Genomic DNA, 24,027 nt, shown 5'->3' with positions numbered 1-24,027 from the left:
TTAATTCCTGTCCCCAGCCTCCTTTCAGAGCTCTCTCCAGTGGCATGTTGCCAAATTTTCCCGTTTTGAGCATCTCAGACCCCGGCTCTGCTCCCACTGGGGTCCTTCACTGGCCCTGTGGGATCAGGCTTATCTTGGGGAGCTGGTCTTGCTGGTGGCCAGTGGCCAGGCTGGGTGTGGGACTGCACTGGGCTTGCCCTGTTGCTTACTTCCTAGCTGTAGGGTCTGACCATGGAGGATCCATCTGGAATCCCAGGGATGTGGGGGCACCAGGTGCCCATCAGAGAGCAGGCTCAGAGTTCAGCCAAGTGCTTCCCATTGGCAGTGGTGGCCCCGTGCCAGCGGCGGTGGCTGAGAGGCAGGATGGCAGCGTCCTCGGTACCTGAGTATCCCAGCTCTGCACCTGGGTTTTGGGGGATTCCCAACCTTCGGGAAGAGCACACATGTTGGCAGGCAGGGAAGGAAATGGGACCGTGGTGTGTTTCCTAGGAAGCACCAGAAATAGCCAGGGGGAACTTTTGACCCTGGCCCCGCTCTGTGTGTTTCTCTCTCTCAATCTCTCCTCTCTTGCTTGCCTTTTTCTCACCCTCTCCTTGCTCCTGCCTGCAGCCATCCCCGGGGGAGAGCATCACCAAGCAGGTAGAAGTCCTGGTAAGTGCAACCAGTCACGGAGGCTGATCTCTGCCTCAAGACCTCCTGGGGGGTCACTTGTACCTGTCCCATTGCTGCAAGCACCCCCTGCAGCCAAAATCCCTCAGCCTGGAATGCTCCTGTAGTTTCCCAATGTACCTGGGACCCTGAAGTCCTCTCTCCCTGCCAGCCAAGGTGATGATGGCCATGCCAAAGGCCAAGCGAGATGCCCAGGTTTAGTGGCAGAGGTGGTGGTGGAGCCGAGCATATTGGGGGCCAAGGCTTTTGCTGCAAAGCTGGCTTTCCTGTCTCAGAGCTGGGTATCTGTTATTTAATCTGTGGACATGAAATTGCTAAGACAGTGTAGACAAATCCACTGCCAAAGTCAACGCGGACAGCTTCCCCCCCGCCTGCATCCAGCTTGCCGGCCTCCCTGCATGTTGGGGCTGGGACCCAAGGGATGGAGGCATGATGGTTCCCATGAGAAGGAGGATGAAAGCCTTCCTCACCTGAGATCTGGCTTTGCCTCATCCCTTTGGTTGTCCAGGAGATGTTTCCAACCGTGAGAAAGAGCATCCTTAGCTAGAAAAAATCCAGTCAGAAACCTCCTTTGCTGGCTTTGCTGTCTTTCAGGGATGTGTCCTGGTATGTCTGAAGCCTTTCTCATGCCTTTCATCACCTTCTCCAAGCAGAAGGGACCTGCAGGTTTTGGATGCTGCCAGGAGCTTGGGGACATGCCAAGCTAGCTTGGGACTGAAAGGTGTATTCTTGATGGGGTTGGCTGAGGGATCTTCAACCCGAAGTGACTGGGACCAGCCTGTCCTGTGCTGGGCTGGACTGGGTTGTACTGGCTTGGCTGGAGTCTCTCTCCACAGGGGACGTTTGCAAGGTCTCTCCCAGTGCGGCGGTGGGCAGGAGTGTTTAATAACAGGAGCGCTGGCTCCTATCAGCTGATCGCAGGCTGACTCTTCCTCGTGCAGGGGCTGGCGGCAGAGATGTGGCGTGGCTGCGGTTGGGAAGGGGGGAGCAGGGCAGAGCCTGGGGAGCAGGCGGAGCTCAAGCGCCCTGGCTCTGGGCACCCTCTCGCCCGGGTCTGGAGGGTGCCAGGAGTGGGCCCGCCATGGCGTGGAAATGGATTAGCAAGGGGCTCACTGCTATCCAGGTATGGGGAGGGAGAGGGGCTCTGGTGTCCCCAGCTTGCTTGCACTCCTGTGCCTCAGTTTACCCATGCGGGAGCTGGGGGTGAGTCCTGGTTTCCCCATGTCAGCTCTCTGTTGGGAAAGGCAGTGGTTTTGGGAAGTTGTTGCAGCTGGATGGGGTGATATGGACTGATGGGGCTCCCCTGGCCAGTGGGTGTGGGTGTGGGACCCCGGAAATCTCCATTATGAACGTTTGGGGCACTGCACAAGCCACGGTGGGGATCCATCCTGATCACTGGTGGGTGATGCAGGGACGAGCCCACATTCAGGTTCAGGCTTGTTCCATGCACCCTGGCTCTCCCAGGAGAGGTTTTACCTCTCTTTTTGCTGCATTTTAACACCTTATTTGCCCTCAGCAATGCTGGGGGCTTTCTGGGGTAAGCAGGCAATTTGGGACACCAGGAAGAAAAACTGGAGGGGGAATTGTCACTACTGTCCAAGCACCTCTGGGCACTGAGGCGAAGCTGCTGCCTTCTGGCTTTGGCTGGGAGGGGAGACATTGTCCCCAGGCCCCAGGGCTGCTGAGCCCAACTCCTGCTCTGCAGGGCAACCTGACCTTGAAAGGGGCACGCAAGGCTGGTGGAGGGTGACGCTGGCTGTCCATGGGAGCAGCTCTGGGACTGTGCTGGGTGGGCAGAATGTGGCAGGCAAAGGATGTCAGGGAAACCTCTCTCCCACCTCCTCCCGTTGTCTTGGGTGTGCTGGCTGTGGGATGCCGCAGCCCCGAGGAGAGTGGCAGCAGTCCTGCAGCTCTGGGGACCAATGGGGCATCCCAGGAATCAGCTGCAGGATGCATCTCTTATTTCTGATCCTTCCAGGCATGTTGCCTGTGTGAGATGAGTCTTTAAATGACTTCTGCTTATTAGCTGGAGATACTAAAACTAATGAGGTGCAAGTGTGTTTTTCCTCAGCGGTTTTTTTTGGAAACCCTGCTTTGTTTTTCGGCTGAGGTCACAAAGTCACAGAGCAAGCCGGCTGCAGATGAAATTTTCGAGGCCGGAGAACATGCATAAATAGAAGTTTCCTGCTCCAAGAGCTCAAACATTTCCTCCAGGCGTTTGGCTCGGTGGAGCTGGGGCCAAAGCAAACTGTCGTGCCTGGCTGGCTCCTCGATGCTGCTTGGGCAGCAAACCTGCCCCTGCTCTGGGCAGGGCCAAGGCAGCTCTGTCCCATCAGGTGTGTGCCTGCAGCCTGATGGAGAGGGAAGAAGAGGGATTTGTGACATGCCTGAAACCGTCTCTACCAGCTCAGCATCTTCCCAAAAGGTCCTGTGGGACCCTTTGGCAAAGCACCTGCCCCACAGTGCCCATGGCAGCTGGTCCCAGCTGCACTGGAGTTGTGAGAGTTGGGTTTTGCCTGTGGGATCAGTCTCAAGCTGCTTGTGCCACTGGGATGCTTGGTGGGATTTGGAGACAGCGATATTTTGGGGTTGTGAGAGTACTCAGTGCAGTGTGGTGGTGTGGTGGGGGTGGGATGCTTTGGCAGCACCATCACACCCAGGTCTAGCAGGACCCCTGTGCTGGCTGTGGCTGGGTCATGGCAGTAACTTGCTTTTCCTCTCTGGTTCTTTAGGATGCCACAAAATCCCCCAGGAGTGGGCAGTCACGCTGCAAAACATCCAGGTAGCTGCCTCAGTTTCCCCTTCTGATGACCATCTTTGCTGTGTTTGAAGCTCCCTCTCACCAACACCTGCTTCTCCAGAGGTGCTACACCTGGGAGATGCTCCCAGCGGAGAAGACACAGGGGTTATGACCCACCACTCCCAAGCTGGGTCCCCAAGACACTCCAAGAGGACTGGGAGCAGGGGAAAGGCTGCAGGCAGCTGTGTCCTCATGTGTGCCAGCCTGTCTTGCAGGGTGGGGAAGGGTCCCTGTGTCCCCTCCCCATGCCATGTCTTGACAGTGGTCCCGTCCCTTGCCCAGGAGCATGAGCCTGACTGCAGCCATGGAGAGCAGCTGTGAGCTGGACCTGGTGTACATCACGGAGCGGATCATCGCCGTCTCCTACCCCAGCGCGGCCGAGGAGCAGAGTTACTCCAGCAACCTCCGTGAAGTGGCCCACATGCTCAAGTCCAAGCATGGGAACAACTATGTGGTGAGGGGCACAGCTAGGTCCCTGTCAGGCTGGGGAAGGGGCTGGGGTGCTCAGCTGCTGGGGATGGGTGCTTGCAGGGGATGGATGCTGCACCCTTGTCTCCATCTGGGCTCCGTTGAGGGAGGGTCTTTGCATTATGGGGGATATTTTCTCGTTGAAGGTCACCAGTGCCTTTCAGACCCCCTGGGAGTTTTTGGTCATTGTATTGCCCTGTGCCAAGGTGTTACCCAGGGTAATGTGTCCAGGGAAGCCTCTCACAGCAGGATTTGGGAAGGCTTTGGGGTGAGGAAGAGGTGAGGTGGCAGCAAGGGAGGAAGATGTCCTCTCACTCTGTTTTTCGTCTTCCCTAAAGCTTTTCAACCTCTCTGAGCGGAGACGTGATGTCAACAAACTTCACCCCAAGGTGGGTCACAGCTGTGAGAAGCAGCGGGCTTCTCAGGGGCCTCAGGGCAGGCCTGTCTGCAGGACCTGCTCCCTGCTACAAGATGTCTGGGGGAGGAACCTATTCTACCCAGCTGGGAAAAACCCTGAGAAAAGCACTGAGACTTCACACTGTATTTGTGGTATCTCAGCCTGACTCCCATTGCCCTCCCAGCCCCCTATTCTCAGCTGAAAACGGGCTGTTTGGAATCTCCTGGAGACCTCCCTAAGGCATTGTCCTCATCCCTGTGACAATGGGGGAGCCCTCAGAAGCTGACCCAAGTAACCTGGGATGAGGGGCCTGAGATGTGGGACCACGATGGCCTCCCTGGGCCAGGGATCTGGGCAGTGGGGTGCAGGGTTGGGGCTGGGAGGTGCACGTCAGAGCAACACAGTTAATGCCTACCCTGGATACGTGCCCTGGGCTTTGCACACTGGCAGGCTGTGGACTCTGCATGGGAGTGCATGTGGATGTGAGCCCAGGCTGTTCCCCCTGTTCAGGTGCTGGATTTTGGGTGGCCTGACATGCACACACCTGCGCTGGAGAAGATCTGCAGCATTTGCAAAGCCATGGACACGTGGCTCAACGCGGCGACACACAACGTGGTGGTGCTGCACAACAAGGTGGGCAGGACCCGTCACCGGGGCACAGCAATGGAGGCACTGGGGGTCTGTGGGGCTGCAGGGATCGGGCTGAGCAGCCTCAGAGGCTGAGAGATGTAGGGAATGTGGTGGTTTGTGGCTTGGGGTGTGGGTAGGTGTCAGCACATATGTGTAGATTGGTGTGTGTCTAATAAGGGCTGGGGCATCTGTGGGCTGGCGTGTGCATATAGGGATCAGTGTGTGCCTCTGTGTGGGGTGGCTGTGCCCAGGTGCTCACAGGTCCTGCTGCCCCTGTGACACCCCTTCTGCTGTGTGTCTGCAGGGGAACCGTGGCCGGCTGGGGGTGGTAGTCGCTGCCTACATGCACTACAGCAACATCTCAGCCAGGTGAGAGAGACGTGAGGTCTTGGGTTGGCCCTGGGGCCCACTGGTGACCTCCATCCCAGTGGTGCTGGTGCCAATACTTACCTTCAACCTCATCTGCCCTTTCATCCCCACAGTGCTGACCAGGCTCTGGACAGGTTTGCCATGAAGCGCTTCTACGAGGACAAGGTGGTGCCGGTGGGACAGCCATCCCAGAAGAGGTGGGTGCTGGCACGCCTTTCTAGGCTGGCTTTTTCCCCATAGGGTGGTTGGATGCAGGGGTCCAAGGTGGATGTTCCTCTGTGGGTTCTGCCCCTGAGCTGCCTGTCTGCCCTCCAGGTACATCCATTACTTCAGTGGGCTCCTCTCTGGCAGCATCAAGATGAACAACAAGCCCCTCTTCCTCCACCATGTCATCATGCACGGCATCCCCAACTTTGAGTCGAAAGGAGGTAGGTGCCCCCAGCTGCTTCCCCAGCCTGCTTCCTCCCACACCACCACCCCACACTGCCTGGCCAGGCTTGTCCTCCTTGGGGGATATTTTCTGCCATTTCCTTGGCGATTTGAATTTCCCTTTCCCTCTCAGAGTCTGTTCACTTGTATTAGCAGGGTGCTACTCTTTCCTGGCAGACATGCCCTCAGGGGATGCCCTCCTAATGCTGGGCGCTAACCTGAGCTGTGAGGTGACATGACACCTTTTCTGACAGCTTTTGGAAGGATGGTACCAGACTGGGATTGGGGTTTGGGATGCAGTACCCTGTCTGGTGCTGGTAACTCACCCAGGTCATCATCTCACCCTATCCCCAGCCCAGCACTTGCCCTAGGTCCTACAGGACCCGAACTGTGAGGGCTTTGCCCTTTCTCAGCTCATGCACAGCATCCTTTCTGCCCATTGCAGATGTTTCTCTCAGTCGGTGCGGGCTGGCTGGGGCGGGGAGTGGCTGTTTGCCTTGGCTCCCTCCCTGTTTGGATTTCTCCCCCGTGACTAATCCCTGCCCTGGCCTCTCCGCCCAGCCGGCTAACAGCAGTGTGCCTTTTCTCCCCGCCTTGATGTCTTCCAGGTTGTCGGCCCTTCCTGAAAATCTACCAGGCCATGCAGCCCGTCTACACCTCGGGGATCTAGTAACTATCTCCTCACCACGGGGCTTTCCTCCTGCCCAGCGTGGGGGGGGGAGTGGCAAGCGGGGGAAGATGGAGAGGGTCAAGGACAAGTCCCGTGTGGTCTTGTGCTCTGTGCTTAGTCTGTTTGAGGTCCAGGGAACTGAAAAAAAGGGGCTTCCTTTTTTTTTGGAGGTGGTAACTGGCCATGCTGGGCATTCTGGGCCATACTGGACCCTTCTGCTGAGAGGGCTGTAGTGACTCCACGTATCAGCAGAGGGAGCCTGGGGCTGCACGGAGCCTGGGGCTGGGTGTCCCCGGAGGGAGTCGGGACAGGGATGGGGACATCTCCCTGGGAGATGACAGCAGTTCTTCTCTCTCTGCCCAAAGAACTGCTCCTCCTGCCTGGATTAGTCCTCACAGATCACAGAATATTCTTAGTTGGAAGGGACCCAGAAAGATCATTGAGTCCAACTCTTACGTAAATGGCCTGTATGGGGACTGAACCCACAACCGTGGTGTAATTAGCACCATGCTCTGACCAGCTGGGCTAATATCCTTTTTTTTTTCTCCCCCAAAAAAGATTTTCCCCCTGTTTTAATCTCCCCACTTTTTTTTCTGATGCTGATCCTGGGAGCAGGCACTGATGAAGGCAAAGCAGGAGTTGATTTCTCCAGCCTCCCAGACACTCTGCCAGCACCACATCCCAGTCTGGGTGGGACCCTTGGCTCCTGGTCTCCCTGGAGGGACCAGAGCACTTCACCTCCGGGCTATTCCCATCTCAACCCCCAGGACCAGGATCTCACTTCCATGTAGCCATGGGTCCCTGTTAGCTGAGATTTACTGCCATCCCAGCCTTGCCTTTCAGCTTTTAATAGACTGTTTATGGGATGCCTGTAATAAACTCCAGGTTTATCTTGCCTGTGAAATCCAACTCCTTTCTTCCCTTGTCCCTGGCTGCTGACGCCACCACCCGTCGGCAGCCTGTCGGCCGTGCTCTGGGAGGGAGGGCTTCCCGCAGGGAAACTGAGGCAGGGAGAAGAATCTTCCCTGAGATTTCCCCCTCTGTGTCCTAAGCTCCACTTGAGCCGTGGGAGCCGGGTGGATGGTGGAGGGTTTGCCCAGCCCCAGCACTTGGAACCTGGGCAAACCCTCCCACCCAGCAGTTTTTGCACCCTTGCTGAGCTGTGCCTCAGTTTCCCCTTCCCATCCTTCTTCCACTGGGAATGGGTGCCCCTTGAGGTGGTGGACAGGACCCCTCTCAGTCACAGGGAGGGCCAGCTCTGTGCTTTTTCCTGGCTGGTTTTGGGTGGAAGGGCTGGTTGAGGTGGTGCTAGGAATTCTTGGGGGGCTCTGTACCGCAGCTCACATCCCTCCACCATTCCTCTCTGCAGCAATGTGCAAGGAGACAGCCAGACGGGCATCTGCATCACCATTGAGCCTGGCTTGCTGCTCAAGGGTGATATCTTGGTAAGGATCCTCAGCTCAGCTCCTGGTGTAGCAAGCAGCCAGGGGTTGGGTGGTCTCCTTGCCTCAGGACCCCCAGATTTCTCCTTGTCTGGGTCTGGGGGCTTGTTCTGATGGCCCATCCCCATTCCCCTCTGCAGCTGAAGTGCTACCACAAGAAGTTTCGCAGCCCTACCCGTGACGTGATTTTCCGTGTGCAGTTCCACACGTGTGCTGTGCATGATCTTGATGTCGTCTTTGGCAAGGAGGACCTGGATGAGGCCTTCAGAGGTAACTGCCCTGGCACTTTCCTGCTCCAGACTCCCTCATCCTCCTGCCCCTGTAACTCTGGTGTCATCATGGGGACGTCTGGGCACCCACCCCAGATCCACCCCTGCTGAAACAGGGCACCCCCTGCTCTGTCTGCAGGGTGTGGTGCTGCTCAGGAAGTGGTGGCACCATCATCCCTTTCGTGTCCAAAACCATTACTGATGCAGAGGGACTGCCTCAGGGTTGTTTTGGGGGCTAAGATGCACTGCCCCATGAAGGGATATCCCCTAGCAGCTCCCAGCCTTAAGCTGGTCTGTAGGCGTGCTTGGGGTGACTGGCTACTACTGGAGGTATGGATGGAGTTAGTCCCTTTATTCTGCTCTCTCCTTGCCAGATGACCGCTTCCCCGAGTATGGGAAGGTGGAGTTTGTGTTCTCCTATGGCCCTGAGAAGATCCAAGGTATGGCTGGCTCAGTGCCATGGGGATTTGGAGCTGGATGCTGTCTCCTTTCCCTCTCCTCAGCTGTATCCCCTGCTCCCTCCCTTGTGACCTCCACCTGCCCCATTGCAGTCCCTTTGTCACCAGGGTGGGATGAGGCATCCAGGCAGTAAGGCTGATCTAGGAGCACCCATGGATGCCCTATCTCTCTCGCTCTCTTCCCCAGGAGGCTGCTCTCCAAAGCCCTTGCTGGCCCGGGAGAGATGGAAGGAATGTTTGGCAATGAAGGACTCCCTTGCTCAGAAAGTCCAGACCCATGCACACTCACTGTCAGTCTGTGTGCCGGTCTCTAGGCAACCCCAAAAGCCCCAGGCAGTCTTGTACACCTTGTTTGTGAGTCTCAGTGTACATCCTGTGCTCATCCATGTCTTGATGCTGCCCTTCCTACAGGAATCTCCTGCCTTGTCCTATGGCTCCTGTTCTATTTTCCTTGCATGCACTTTTTTCCACCTGTTCCCCCATTCCACCCTTGCTGGTTCCATTGTCATCCTGTCTGACCATCCTGCCTCTTTCCAGGCATGGAGCACCTGGAGAACGGGCCCAGTGTTTCTGTGGACTACAACACGTCCGACCCACTCATCCGCTGGGACTCCTACGAGAACTTCAACATCCAGCGTGAGGACAGTGCAGAGGGGGCCTGGGCTGAGCCACCCCTGCCCAGCAAGCACCTGGAGAAAGGTTAGGGCTCACAAGGTGGTCAGTGGCCAAAGTGTCCACATGGAAATACCCCCTACCCCAGGAAAGTGGACACTGGTGGGCAGCAGAGCTGGGGACAGGTGGCAGCTGGTGGGAGCAGTGTGGCCATGGGATGGGAGAGGAAGATCTTGTGGACTTTGCCTTCTGCCACTGTGCCAGGGAGCTTAGGCTCTTTTTTTCAGCACTTTGCTGTCAAAGTCCCTGTTTGCACAAGCAGAGTCCAGCCGTAGTTTATGACCCAGAGCTTTTGGAAATCCAAACCCCATGTCTGCAGGACCATTAGGTATCCCAGCTACTTCCTCATGCTGCAAGCACAGCAGGATGTAGCTGTGCCTTAGTTTCCCTGAGGGTGAGGATGTCATACTGGCCTTGGAGAGTCTGCTGCATCTCTCAGAGCTGGGAAAAGCCCCTTGAGCACCCATTTTGTTGCAGCAAGTTGACTGCTGTCACCCACTTGGCAGGAACGGGCAGGACTTGTATGTTGAAAGGTGGGGGGCCCCTGTCCTGGAGGCAAGGCCACCCGTGGCCAAGCAGATGCCTGGACTTTCCTGGCCAGATCTGGAGAGGCGTCCCTGGAGCAGGGACAGCTGCAGTCCGTGATGTCCCTGAAGGTCACCGGCTGCTTCGAGTGGGAGCTGTGGATGCCATGCTTGCAGAGGAGGGTGGGGGCTCTGGGTGCCTGGGGCGGGCGAGAGTGTCTCTGCTATGGTGGTCACATGGAACCGGACCTGGGACGGCTCTGTGGAGCTGGCACGGGCACTTGCCTTGGCACAGGGCAGTAAACAGGCAACTCGTGATGTGCAGGCTCAGCTATGCGGTAGGAGCTGGGGAGCTGTGGGTCCAGCCTCAAGCTGGCAAGACTGCCTGGCAGCCCCCTCCTGCCTGCAGAGACCTGAGTGCCTCATTGCATGTGTTCCCCTCTGAACCCTGGGCCAAAGTTTCTGCACCCCTAGCCCCTCACAGGGCTGCAGGGGTACCCCTGGATTCATCTCTGTCCTCTCATGGGGGTCTTGGTGAATATTGGGGCTGCAGAAGTGCCCCAGGGCTCCTTTCCATTCCCCCTTGGGGGGTCTTAGCAGACGTCAGGGCTGTGGAGGTGCCTCCATGCGCCGACTTGGCTGTCCTCTGTGCTGGGAGGGTGGCAATAGGGAGTGAGGGCACCTTGAATTTTTAAACATTGCCCCAGTTTGGAGATGAGCCGGGACTGTGGAAGATTGAAGCCACAGGCAGAAGGCTGCCCTCTGACCCCTGCCAGCACAAGTAGCTGCAAGAAGCCCATCTGTAAGGGGTCTTTCCCCAGCTGTCCCATGGGCTACTTTGAGCAGTGGTGGTGGGAGTTGGTGAGGGCTCAAGGGGCTCCCATCTTCTTCCCTCTCTGTTGTCACTTTTCCTCTTTTCCAGCCTGTCCCGAGCCAGGATGGGGGCTCTGGTGTCCGGCTGTGCAGGGGGGGTCCCTGTTTATGGTCGTTCTTGCCTTATTTGGTCAGGGAATTGCACGCCACATTTTTGGCACCACCAGGCGTGAGCAAGCGGTGTCCGGGGGTGGAGGGGGGTGAGGTTGGCACCGGGACCCACGCTGAGCTGGGATCAGCCGCTGCTCCTTGTCCCTGCCACTGCCCGTCCTGCCATTCGGTGAAGGCTCCCCACAGACCGTCGCTGCAGCCTGGGCCAACGGGATCGGGATCGCCTGCCAAACGGTGGGTTCCCCCATGCCACCTCTCTGCTGGCCACAGCCGCTCTCAGTGGCAGTGGATGCCCTTTCTCCAGCAGCTTTGTCTCAGCACGGAGCACCCATAAGGGCTGGGGGGTGCCTGGCAGGGTGGGATGGTCCTGTGGGACCCCAAAGCTGGAGAGGCAGGTGGGTGGCTGGGGATGGTGCCTGTCCTGGTGTTCCCCTCGCCTCTGCTGTGCTTATCTGTGGGGACTTGGAGAAGGGAAAACTCATTTGCAGTGGGGTCATCAGTTGGCTAAGCTCTTCCAGAGCAGGAGGCATGAGAGGGGGATCTGTACCCCCACATCTTCCTCTCTGGCTGAGGGGACACAGCTGGATTCAACAAGCTCTCTGTGAGCCACTTCCATGGGACATGCTGGCCCCATCAGTGAACTCGCCCTCTTTCTTTGCTCAGCAAGGTCTCTGCTGCCCACTGTGTTTGGGCTGCCCCATGGTCCTTAGGGAGAGTGGGGTATGCTGGGATTCCCCCACAGCCTGTCCTTCTGCCCCTCATCCATGTCCGCACAGCCTGGGGAAGGCAAGTGGCTCTGCGGGCGCTCCTTCCTCTTCCTCGAAAGGGCTTTGGGGTCAGTGGTGGCTGCATGAGAGGTTCCTGCTGCAGTCCCCATGGCCATTGGTTGGCTGAGGGTGTTTGAAGGCCGAAGGGAGGTGATGGCATGCTTCTTCTTCTGGCTGTTTTTGCAGTTGCCAGCACTGTGGTAGCTCTCCTTGGGGTGCCAAGCTGGCTCCGGGGAGGCAGGAGGAGGCTAGAAGCTGGATGTGGCATTGCTGGGTGTGCAGCAGGTTGGAGGATAGCTGCAGAGAAATGTTTGGGGTACTGCAGATGCTGGTGGGTAACTCTGGGAGGAGATCGTTAATGGCCTGGTTTGGTTTTGCTGAGAAAACCACTGCTGATGGAGAACAGGGTGCTGGGGCTGGCATGGAGTCAGTGGAGGGGTTGTCCTCGAGGTCTGCATGTGTGATTGCTCTGCCATCCCAGGGTGGTGTGAGAAAATGTGAAAGGGCTGGGCATGTGTCCCCAGCCCAGCAGTTCCCTGTAACCACTGGTCCTTGGACCCACCCTGGGCTGGTCCTGCCTCCCCCATCTTTTTACCGGGCCTGGAAGAGAGTGGCCAGGGCCTGGCCAAATCCAACATCTGCGAGAGAGTTCCTAAATCCCCACCTGAGTCATGGTTCTGGCATAGGGCTCCCCTGCAGCTCATCCCCACTCACAGGGCAGGGCTGGCCGGGGTGGGGACTGGGAGGAGCATCCCACCCTTCCAGTGAGGGGAGGTCACAGCAGAGCCTGAACTGCGTGTGGCAAAGGTCAGGGGGTGCTGGAACCCCACAAGTGGAGCTGGATGCTGATCCTACCCTTTTCCATGGAGGAGAAAGCCCCTCCATGGGGTTGCTGTCATCTGTTTGTCCCCCAGGAGTGGCATCTCATGGGGCACACCTTTCCTAGTGGGGTCAAATCCTGTCCCACTTATCAGGAGGGGCTGAGGCTGCCCAGGAGGGTAGGCCAGGCTGTGCAGAGATGGAGAGCCAAATGGGCCAGGCCAGAGCTGTTAAATCCATTGCCGGAGCTGCTGGCAGGCTGCTGCTCTCCCCCTGCGGCTGGATCTGTCCCTAGGCCAGGCTTGATGAGGAGGGGGGCCACTGGCTCTCCTCTTGCCTTCACCAGCTGACTGACTAAAGCTGAAGGAATCCACTTCCCATTCCTTATTCTGCCCCTCTCTGCTGCTCTCTGCTCCATCTCCTGCAAGGTAAGGGTGAGCTGAGGTGGGCATTTTGGAGGGGATTGGGGATCTGTGTGGGCTGGATGGGAATTCACAGGGAGTGTCCCCTTTGCTTCTGGTTATTCCTCATTGGAGAAATGCTGGAGCATCTGTGGGCTTGGCGAGACATTTCAGCTGGAGTGTGGCTATTCCCAGGGCAGGATCTGTCCTCTGACCTGGTATTTGGGGTTGTCGTGTGGGGTGGTGATGGGGTTTGTTCCCACTGGGACCAGGAACCAGGCAGGGCTGGGATGCAGGGAGAGAGAGCCCAGCTGGTGGAAGCTCAGCCCCTTCTCTTCCCCCTTTAAACTGTCCTTAAAGTCAAAACTTGTAGCAGTTCCTGTGCTTAGGGCTGGAGCTGTCCCCTGGCAGGAGTGGGGAGCTCTGTCTCTGCGCTCCCGCAGCCGACACGGCTGGGACAAAAAGTAAGGCAGAGAAGCAAGCAAACTTTGGAGGTTTTGGAAGGACGCTGGCTTGGCATGTGGTATTATCTGGGAGCAAACAGGGCTGTGAGTCAGGGGGCCGGCTGGAAACACTGCTCTCATCCCCTGCCGTCATCCATGGGGGTGTGGGAAACGTGCAGTTTGGGGGATTAGAGTGGAAGAGCCTCACGTTTTGCCGAGGATGTTGGATCCGTTGAGGTGTGGAGTCCTGAGCATGGGTTCAGGCGAGGGCCTGGACGTGGGGTGGGCTTGCTGTCACCTGGACCAGCAAATCGTCAGCGCCATCCTAGCATGGATTTTGCTTGGAGTGGAGCGGTTCAGTCTCAGACAGCTCTGGACTGAATGGGATCGTGCCATAACTCCTGTCACAGAGCAGGGCCGTGTGTGCATCCCGAAAACAGTGCTGGCGTGTCCACGCTGTGCCCGTGGTGCTGGCAGGGCAGGCAAGGGGATTGTGAAAATGGGTTGGCAGGGTCGGTGGTTTGTCCATGGCTGGTTTCCACCCCTCTTTAGCTGTGTAGTTATTTCAGATGGAAACCCAAGTCTCCAGCAAGACATTTGAATTTGCAGACCCGTCTGGATTTCAGCATCATGTGTGGCTTGGAAGTACATCCCCACCCTGAATGTGTCGCTGCTCTTTGGGGACAGGTGTGACGCATGCACACAGGAGCCGGGCAGGGCTGGGTGTCTTAAATGAGGGGGTCACCCAGCGGGGTGATGCTCAGTGCACGGTGCGAGGCGGGCAGGCTGTCCAGCTGTCCGGCTGTCTGTCCTGCCTAGGAAACAGTTAACGCGGCGGAGCCCTGCCTGTGGAGGAAGTAGTTAATATTCATAGCTGGAAGCTGTCTGTCTGGCTGTCCTCCCTCCATGGCTCCCACCCTCTCCGCACCTCACTGAGGTTAACTCGGGCTGGGGCTGGAGCTTGGGCGGCCCCGCCGCCCTCCCCGCGCCGCTCCCCTTCTCCTCCCGCTCCTCCCTGTGGTCCCTGTGTGGTCTGGGGCGGAGGGGAGGGAGCACGGCCGCACCTCCTCGCCTCCATCCCATCTCCGCCACCTTCGGCTCTTCCATCCTCCCCTCCAGCTCCCCGTGTCCTGGGGTTCCCCGTATCCCACCCCTTCCGGCGCCCCGCCGCCGGCCGGGTGCCCCTCTCGCGGCCCCGCGGGACACGGCGCTGGGAAGGGAGTAGCTCCCTCCGCGAGAGGGAAAGCAAAGCCAAAGGGACAAACGCCAACCCAAGCCAGCTCCAGGCCGTCGGCTCCTGTCCTGGACGGACACACGGAGCTGGCTGCGGACGCCGTTCGAGCTGCCGCCACACCAGGTGCCCCTGGAAGGCTCTGGTGCTGGAAGGGGTGAAGGAAAGGGATTTTGCTTCCTGCTCCGTCCCTTGGCCTGGGATCTTTTCATTCCCGTCCCTTTTGGTAAGTCCTGACTTTGCTTTTCTTTGGTCTGGGGGCTGGGTGGGGAATTCATGGCTGTGGTGACCCACGGCTCAGGGGATGGGGTTGCTCCGTGCCATCATATCTGGTTACAGGATGAAACCAGCGATGAGGAGGCTGAACTCTTCCCTGTGAGATTCAGCTCACACCCCAGATCCTGCAAAGGGTCCCGGGATCCCAGGGTCTTCCCTGCAGGAACGCAGAGATGCATTGGGGCCAGGGCTCTGGGTGGTGGGGAGTGGAGGCAGCAGGTGGGATGTTCCTGGGTGCGGGACGGGGGGAGACACGGTGATGCCTCAGCCTTATCTTCTGCACTGGTGCATAGCTGTGGACAGGATTTATGCTGGTGCATGATGCTGTGTGCTGCACCCCACTGCATGTGAGGCAGATGCCTGGGATTTTGGGGATGCAAGCTGACCCCCTCAAGCGTTGTCACACTTTCCTGGACCAGTTTTTTTACTGGGTGTAGCCACAGGGTGCTGGGGAGGGAGAGGGCAGAGCATTTCTCCTCTGGGGCAGTGAGCCTGGCAGCAGGGCTGGGACCCGGCTCAGAGCTTCTTGCAGCTGCCTCCATTCAGCTGGAGCAGATAGAGCCAGAACAGAGCTGCGTCCGGGGCTGAGCCCACGGCAAACCCAGCCCACGATGGGATGGCACAGTCTGCCAGGCTGGAGCTGCTCTGACCTTCAGGGATGGAATCTGACCTTGCTGGGAGCTGGAGACACTTTGCAAATGGGGTCCTGAGAGCCTGCTGCTTTGAGGGTGGCTGGTTTGGCTAAGGCGTTCTGTCCCATTATCCCTTAGTTTTTATTTTATTTTATTTTATTTTATTTTATTTTGTTTTATTTTTAAAAATTTTATTTTATTTTATCTTCTCAGGTGACAAGCAATAGATAGTCATATGAGTGATAGTGTGGCCCAGGGTTAGTGGAGGAGGCTTCAGAGTGGCAGTGAATAGCAGGATTTGTCCCATGGCATCAGAGCCCAGGAGGTCCATGGGGCTGAGGACAGGATGAGCAATCAGGTGTGGGTCAGAGCAGCCATAGGACGAGGGCTTGGCTGATGGCTGAGCTGTCACAGGCTCTTGCTTACTACCCTGGTACTGCTCTTGAGGGGCAGTCACCAGCCCCCCTATGTCCCCTCCTAGCCAGAGGTTTTGGGGAAGGTGGGACATAACACTCGGAGCTTTCTGGCTCTGCCATGAACTGTATTGTGTCCCATCCTGACCTCTCTTGGAGACATTTCTCCCAGCCGTGGGGCAGTACCCAGCCCAAAGAGTAATTAAAGCCTTTCCCGTTTATTTTCTCCCTAGGCACCATGTGCTTACATTTATATTTATTTATTCCCTTTTGCTTTCCTTTCCTTTGCCCTTTTTATCCCAGCCCCCATCCTGGCTTTTGCCCTGTTTCCCGAGACCAGCCAGCACCCATTGCTGCCATCAGACAGGAGGGCTGTGCCTTTCCTCCCGTCTCCAAGCAATGTCTCAGCCTGTCCAGCATTGACACTGCCCTTGGATATGCTGCTTTTTTCTTTTTCCCTCCATGGAAAGGGTTTTCCTCTCTCTCTTCCCCTTTTCCCTAGTAAGGGAGGTGTTGTGGAGTTAAATGCTACTGGCTTCTGGCTTTACTGGCTGGATGAAGAAGCGCTGAGTCTCTGGGAGAAATTCTCATCCTTTCCCATACTGAGTGCCCAGAGAGGACCTTGCTGCGTGGTCCTGAGACATCTTCAAGCCAACGGGAGGCTTTGGGGGCTCAACTGCCTCCTTGGGATACTGCCAGTGGGGGTTCAGGAGTGGAAAATCAGCGACAAGGAGAGGGCCATGCCTTGGTAGGACTTGGGCTCGGTGTTATTGCCCCCCTCTGCTGTATGGTGAGGGGGTTGTTGGCGTGGGAGCTGCTGGAATGCGGGTGCGGCGGCGTGGGACTGGTTAAGCTGTCCCGGCTCGGAAGTGTTTTGCTTGCAGATAGGACCGCTCTGATTTCACACTATCGTGTTAGGGCCGTCTTCCGTCCCTGAGTCAGCCGCCTGGCCCCCCGCCAGGGAAGAGTCATTTTTTCCTCCAAAAGAAAGTGTTTAACACTGCTTGCGGGACCTTCCAGGAAACCTCGTCAGGGAGCTGGAAAAACAAGAGTTTGCAGCCTAGTCGGTGCTGCGCTTGCTCTGGCAGGGGGGGATGCAGCTTGGGAATGATTCCCATTGCTGTCAGTGGTCGAGGTCCCTCTCTATCCCCAAAATCTGTCTGCTCCACTTGGAAAGGTTTAAAGTGTGCAGCTGGTTGTGGTGTTGGTGCTGACGGATGTGATGGGAGCTGGGGGCTCAGAACTGGAGTGCAGGATTACTGGTGGTGATGCTCCCATGCCCTGGCTACCCCCCAGCCTTTTGGGGCTGCGGAGCAGAGCCAACTGCCTGCACTGGACTTGAATCATGGTGCCGGGACCTTCCTGGGGAGGAGGTGCTGCATGTTCAGGGTTGGGCAGTGGCACTGCTGGTGCGGAAGCTCTGGGGCAGACTGACCTGGCCTGAGAGAGGGAAGGGAAAGAACAGAAAGGATGGGAGCCTGTCTGTAGCCAGGGAAGAAAAAGTCAAGGATGTCTGTCTGGCTGGATCCATGCATCATCTGGGAAGAGAGTGGGCAGGGAGAGGGAAGGTGGGTCTGTGGTTCATCTGTCCTTCACCCGTGGGATGAGTACATCCATCCAGCTGGAGACACAAAGAGCTGCAAGGCCACATCTTGACTGCCTCCACCCGTCCTCCTACGGCCTGTGGTGCATCTCCTTCACCCTCCCTGTTTGCCTCCCTGGTGCCACGTGGCCCTTTGGGGCTGGATGAGCCCTGTGGAGCAGCAATGGCTGACTGTGTGGGTAGCCCCGGCCCTTGCCAACCATGAAGAAGAATTGCCAGGAATAATGCCTGGAAGTAGGGCAGGGGATATTTGGTGGATCCCAGGGGAGCAGGCAGTGCTTGTGTGCAAATCGGGGGGCTGTGGGGGCATGGGGATGGGGAGGATCTGGCTCCGATGTGTCTGCATGGTGGCGCCGGTGGGAGTGTGGAGGGTGCCGAGGAGACATCGATGCTGGTCGTTAAGTGTTCTGGCACACGGAAGAAATCGAAATCACCAGCTAATGGGACCCATTAGCTCCGTGCAGAGAGCCAGCAATTGATCTGGGGTCTCGTGTTCGTTTCTCCCCTTGCAGAAGTTGGGCACACGCAAGGGCCCCTGGATGGGAGCCTCTACGCTAAAGTGAAGAAGAAAGACTCCCTTCACGGCAGCACCGGTGCCGTCAACGCTGCCCGACTCCCGCTCTCGGCAGCACCCAACCACGTCGAGCACACACTCTCAGTGAGCAGCGACTCGGGCAATTCCACCGCCTCCACCAAGACCGACCGGACTGATGAGCCGGGGGTGACCGGGGCACCCAGTGGCCAGGCGGTGTTGAGCCCTGAGGAGAAGCAGGAGCTGGATCGTCTCCTTGTTGGCTTTGGCTTGGAGAGTGCGCCGCCCATGCACAACCACGTGCCCGGCCCTGTGCCGGCACGCCTGCCCGCCATGCCGGGCCGCCACGTGGTGCCGGCTCAGGTGCACGTCAATGGGAATGCCGCGGCACTGGTGGCCGAGCGGGAGACGGATATCTTGGATGATGAGCTGCCCAACCAGGACGGGCACAGCGTGGGCAGCCTGGGCACGCTCTCCTCCTTGGATGGCACAACCACTGCCAGTGAGACCGGCTACCAGGAAGCACCCCGGGTGGGCAGCCTGTCATCGCTGCCCAATGGCCCCTCGAGCTGCAATGGGGCTGAGAAGCTGCTGAAGGAGGGGCTGTACGATGCTGAGCCGCTCTCCAATGGTGGCTACCCCTACAACAACCAGAACACCCTGATGGGCCACCACCTCCATGACACACTGCCTTCCTTGCGGCCCTCGGCATCCACTCAGGAGCACCTGGCTGGCTACCCACAGCGCCTGCCAGGCTCCCATGCCCCGGGGGGGCTCCAGCCTCAGCCACTGCCCAGCTCCCAGCCCTACCTGTATGCCTACGACCACCCCGGAACCTACCGCTCCCGGTCCTTCCCGGCAGTGGACACTGCCAAGTACGATGTGAACCCGGCGCTGCCCCAGGCCCCGGCTCGCAGCACCAGCAGCCGGGAGGCTGTGCAGAGGGGCTTGAATTCCTGGCAACAGCAAGGAGGAAGCCGGCCACCTTCCCGGCTGCAGGAGGGTGGCATGGAGAGCCACAGCCCCAGCATCTCTAGCTGCAGCCCCCAGCCCAGCCCGCTGCAGACGGTGCCCCCTCACAGCCACAGCATGCCTGAATTCCCCCGGGCGCCCTCTCGCCGGGAGATTGAGCAGTCCATCGAAGCACTGGATGTCCTCATGCTGGACCTCGCACCTGCTGTCCACAAGTCGCAGAGTGTGCCTGCCACATCCCGTCAGGACAAGCCAGCCGGATCCCTGCCTTCCTCCCTTTCGACCCAGCCCATTGCTGGTCTCTACTCCCGGCCAGCTCCGCAGGTGGCCCAGCCGAGGTCCTTTGGCACGTCTGTGAGCCCCGTGGTCTCCGAGCCCGGGGCCAAAGCCTATTCTCCTGGAGAGCTGGACTATGGGGTGCATGAGTATCGGGAAACCTATTCGCCCTACAGCTACCAGCTGGCACCGCTGCCGGAGCCCAGGAGCTACAGCCATGCCCCAGGTGGAACACAGATGGGCACTGTCTCACTCAGCACCTCGTGCTACAGCCCTCTGGGGTCTCAGCAGCAACTCACCTCCTCCCCACCTTCCCCCACTGTCCCAGCACAAAACCAGACGCCCCTCAAGGGACCGGAGAGCTATGAAGACCTGTCGAGGTCGGCAGAAGAGCCCTTGAATCTGGAGGGCCTGGTGGCCCACAGGGTGGCAGGTAGGATTCTTTGATTCCTTGGGGGGATGGGGAGGATCGCATGTCCCGAGGTGCTGGAGCATGTGGGGGTGGCATACATGGTGGAGCTGGGGATAAGTGATGCAGAGACTCCTTGTTCGTGCTGGATCTGGGCTTGGGACTGAGCCACCTGCCATGGAGACGTGCAGGGCAGGGGAGCAGCCTGGGCTGCTCTTCTTTGCTGAGATCCTCCTTTGCAGCTTGCTGTCTGCAGCAGCATTGCCCAGAGGTGGGAAGGGGTGGCTGAGAGCGTCAGATCTCCCCCATCCTCACCCCATTGGGGTAACAGGGCTGGTCCATCCCTGGTGGCAGGGCCAGTCACTGGGGGGATTTCTTTCTTTTGGGGAGAATATGCAGAGTTTGAGAAAATATTTTCATCTCTGGCTGAGGTTATCCTGCCTGTACCCCACTTGGGCATGGTGCTCTCCCTGCCCAGAGCGTGATCTGGTGTAGGGTCCCAGCAGAGAACTTGCCTTGTGTTTGATGTAGCTGCTCTCATCCCTGATTTCAGTCTCTGCTTTCCCCCCTGGATTGCTGAGTTCAGTGCTTGGACCTCCTCCCTGGGCAGCTGTGATGCTGCTGGAGTGGGGACTAGGCTGTTGCCTGTAAGCTGTAATTCTGTGCAGCTTTGCTCAGGGCGGTTTGAATCTGGACCTAGCCATGGGGCAGTGCTCAGGGGCTCGGAAGACATTTCCCTGCCAGAGGGGTTTGGTGCTTGGCTGGGTGCACGGCCGAGTGTCAGTGCTGTGGCTGGATGAAGGCATTAACTCTGCTGTGGAGGGGAAGCTGCATCCACCAATGCCCTGCCTTCCTGCAGCTCTAGCTCAGGGGCTTAGGGGACACAAGAGTGTCCCAGCCGCCCTGGAAGAAGGTGCCATGGCACTGTGGCAGCTTGGTGCCCTCCTTCCCCACTGCTTTGGTTGCAGTTGTTCAATTGTGGAGCGACTATTGGGAAAGGTTTGGGGCTGTGGGCCAGCTCGTGATGCTGGGGCTTGGCAGCTCCGTCCCTTCCAACTCTGTGCTCAGTCCAGAAACTCGCCCGGCATTAGAGGGAGGGGGAAAAGGCTTGGCTGGAAAAATCCAACAGCATCAACCTCCCAGGAGTGGGGACTGAGTCACAGGGTGGGGGGCAGGAGGGGTGCCCGTGGCAGGAATGGAAATGAGGAGGGTCATAGAGTCGTTGGAGGAAGTTTGCATCCGTCTGAACCTGACCTCAGTGATCCAGATCAGATTCACAAAGGGTTGTGGGGCTTCTGCAAAGAATTTAAACAAACCTAAGGAGACACGGATGCCCAAACTATGCTGTATGTCTGGACTTAATATTATAAGCAGCACATGCCTGCCCTCCCCTGCCGCTCCATATGAAGTATTAAAATGGGCTGCAAAAGAGGACAGCTCTAAGGAGAGGAGGAAGAGTATTTGCAGTGTGTGGGAAATGGATTTTTGATGGTGTCTACCAGAAAAATCCATTCCCCCAACCCTGGGGTCAGGTCCTCAGGGCTGGGCTGGGGTCACTGTCATGCCCCTGCAGCTACTGGGCTTCTCAGGGAGGAGAGAGGCATCTGGGGAATGGTGCCCCAGCCTGTGGCCACCTGTCTCTGCTGGAGCTGGGCTGTCTGTGCTGAGGTGGGGACAGCGCAGGCGGGGGCCTGACCTCTGGCAGGAACAAGGTGTCCTGAAGCCAGCATTGGGAGGGGACGGCCAGCAGGGACAGTGGGGCATGGACATGTTTGTTTACATTCCCTGCTGCTATAAATTGCCTGCATGTCCTGGCGTAGAGATGAGGAGCATCTCACACCTCCTCTGTTCTTGGTGGGGAAATGCTCCCATTCCTTCTTCCCGCTGATGATGGAGGGGAAGAGATGGCACAGGGCAGCACTGGCATGCCCAGCACCTCTCCACAGGGAGGAGGTGGTCCTGTCATCCTTTAAGTCCCTCTCATCTCCTAGCAAGGCATCTGGGGTCACCCCTTCTTGTCCCAGCCCTGAGCATTCTGTGGTGGAGGGGACCTGCATGGTGCAATCTCTGAGGGGATGGTGGTGGGGCATTTGTAGTGTTGCACAAGGCTATATATGGCTAGGAGGCACCATTGATTTCCCATGTGGGTTTATGTGGTGCCTGGAGCCAGGCAAGTTGGCTGATGGAAAAGCAGCTCCAAGCAGAGGCCGAGCTCCCTGAGACCCCAAATGACCCCAGACTCATCTGTTGGACCCCAGCTAATATTTTCTCTTCTTTTCTCTCTCTCTCTCTCTCCCTGTTGTATCTTGTGGCATTTGTCCTGTGTGCCCCTTCCTCTCTCTGTGGGGGGACTGTGTCTGTCCTCTGTGACCTCCCACCCTCCTTGCACTCCCTGTCCTGGTATGCTGGCAGAGTACAACGCCAAGCTCAGGGAACTCAACAAGAGCACCAAAGTCCCCCGTCCTCCTCTGAACCAGCAACGGTCCTTCTCTGGTTTGTTCATTCCACCTCCTTCCTTTCCCCTCCTTCCTTGTTCTCCAACCTTCCCATCCATCCTTCTTCCCTCTCCTGCATCCTTCACTCTCATCCTTCCTTCCTTTTCCCATCTTCTCTCTCTCCTTCCCTTTCATCCTTCCTTCCTCCTCTATCACTGCATGCTGAGTGATCTGTGTGTTGCATGGATGTGGGATGGAGGGAGACTCAGGAGATCATCTCCATGCAGGATTGATCCCTTTCCTCAGCAGAGTGATGGTCAGAGCTCCCATTGAGCTCTTCCAGTGATGGGGGAGCCCCTGGCCCTGGATATAGGCTCCCCTGCCCACACTCGGTTTTGCATCTCATCCAAGCCTGGGGTTTTCATTGCTGGGCCAGTTCTGGACCCTTCCTAAATCCCCTCCAGGCTTTGCCCTGACCATGGCCTCACCCCTTTGGGAAGGAAGGGCTGGGGTGCAGCTCCACAGAACCCAGATTTAACCAGCTGTCAGCCCAGCAGGGTCTCTCCTACATCAGTTTAGGGATCCCCCTGGGTTGGTCTGCAGCTGGAGGGTGTGGGCTGCTGAGACTACATTTTATGCAGTGTGACTTTGCTCCTTGGAGGTGAGTCTGCCCTGGGTGATGCGTGCTGGTGGCCTGCTTGGTGCTTGTTGTGCACCCACTTGTCCCAGGGCAAGGAGAAGGTGGTAGATGGAGTGGGGCTGGGGAGTCACCAGCTTTCTGTGTGACCTTTCTCTCCCCACTGGCGCTGTGGGTTTCTCCCCAGGAGGACCAAAGAGGTTTGAACCCTCTGAGCCCTCAGCACAGAGTAAGGTATTTTATCGTGCCCATTTGGGGTAATCAGGTGGGAGGTGGGGAGTAGTCTGTGCTGGGACTGGGTGAGCTGGGCTCTGGTGAGGAGCAGCACAGGATAATGTCTGTTCCTCATGCAGGCAGGGAGTGAGTTTGTATCTCTCTTCCCTGGGTGTTGTGTGTCCCTGTCTGGCTTTATTTGCTGAGTGCAGATCCCAAGAGCCTTGGGACGCGTCTTTGTTCTCTCCTGTCCACCATGGGGATATCACCTGGCTCCTGCCTGGCAGTAGTTCTAGCATCTCATGGCCTAAAAGCAGATGCCTCCTGATTTGGCCTAAAAACCTGGCTCCCCAGCTGCAAAATTACCTGGGTTTGCCACCCCTCCTGTTGTGCTCCCTGCCACCCCAGCTGTTGTGCTCCCTGCCCTTCCCCAGCCCTAGAGCTGTGCTGAGTCTGAGGGCAGTGGTTGGTACTAGGTTAAGTACTTAAATGAGCAACAAGAGGAGTGACAGTGCCACAGGTGTTGGGTGTGAGGGTGAGGAGTGGGGTGCAGGCTGCTGCTCCCCCTTTGAGAACAGGAATCTGCCATCCTGCATTCGGCCAGGGAGTCCTTGGGAGTCCAGTGACAGTACCATGGCTAAGGGAGGCTGTATGTCTGCTGAGGGGGCAAAGCAAGCTAGGGAAAGGAGAGTTTGTTTTTCAAGCATAGTTTCCATCCCATAAATCACCCAGGGGGTCGGGGGAGCCATGCTCAGAGCCTGGGTTTCCTCCAGGCTTTGCTCCGGGCGGCCTGTGAAGTTTCCCACTCTTCGCTCCTGAACAATGAGTCCCTTTTTTCCCTTCTCCTCCCTCCCCTCCCTGTGGCCCCGGCCGCTTTCCGTGTCTGGGGAGTGGAGCAGCCAGAGCTTGCTGAGCTCCTGGGTGTCCCAATGGGCCAGATCCAGCACCCTGTGGTTAGGTGACGTGAAGCCCTGGGGATGGAGCAGGGGGTCCCATGCTGCACATGTGTGATGTGCACTGATAGCCAGGCTCCATCAATCTGCCATGGTTAGTGCTTCCCAAATGGAAAATTCAAAGCAAGACAGGCATGTACAGCTCGAGGAGCCAGTCCCTGCCTCTCTGAACTGCTCGGGCCCTGCAGCTCACTTTGGAATGGGCCAAGGGATGCTCCTGGTGATGCTCCTGCA

The 24,027-nt window shown here is 57.8% G+C and overlaps 1 protein-coding gene across 11 annotated transcripts in view; it reads left to right on the top strand.

Moving 5' to 3' along the window:
- The window catches only part of TNS1 (tensin 1), a 68,974-nt gene that overhangs the window by 23,979 nt on the left and 20,968 nt on the right, over positions 1–24,027 (top strand). For 8 of the 11 annotated variants that reach the window (XM_039554587.1, XM_039554590.1, XM_039554589.1 and 5 more), the window contains 14 exons: positions 610–651; positions 3,402–3,451; positions 3,752–3,923; positions 4,276–4,326; positions 4,845–4,967; positions 5,269–5,333; positions 5,447–5,530; positions 5,649–5,761; positions 6,371–6,431; positions 7,802–7,877; positions 8,015–8,144; positions 8,518–8,583; positions 9,139–9,300; positions 17,879–19,579. In XM_039554587.1, the coding sequence (XP_039410521.1) occupies positions 610–651; positions 3,402–3,451; positions 3,752–3,923; positions 4,276–4,326; positions 4,845–4,967; positions 5,269–5,333; positions 5,447–5,530; positions 5,649–5,761; positions 6,371–6,431; positions 7,802–7,877; positions 8,015–8,144; positions 8,518–8,583; positions 9,139–9,300; positions 17,879–19,579 (2,896 nt within the window). The remainder of the gene's footprint in view (positions 1–609; positions 652–3,401; positions 3,452–3,751; positions 3,924–4,275; positions 4,327–4,844; positions 4,968–5,268; positions 5,334–5,446; positions 5,531–5,648; positions 5,762–6,370; positions 6,432–7,801; positions 7,878–8,014; positions 8,145–8,517; positions 8,584–9,138; positions 9,301–17,878; positions 19,580–24,027) is intronic. The other 3 variants (XM_039554585.1, XM_039554592.1, XM_039554594.1) reach the window with 2 other exon arrangements.

Source organism: Corvus cornix, chromosome 7, assembly GCF_000738735.6.
Source record: "Corvus cornix cornix isolate S_Up_H32 chromosome 7, ASM73873v5, whole genome shotgun sequence".
In the NCBI taxonomy this organism is placed as follows: Eukaryota; Metazoa; Chordata; class Aves; order Passeriformes; family Corvidae; genus Corvus; species Corvus cornix.
The sequence above is the reverse complement of the archived record's forward strand: the minus strand, read 5'-3'. Positions and strand labels throughout refer to the sequence as shown.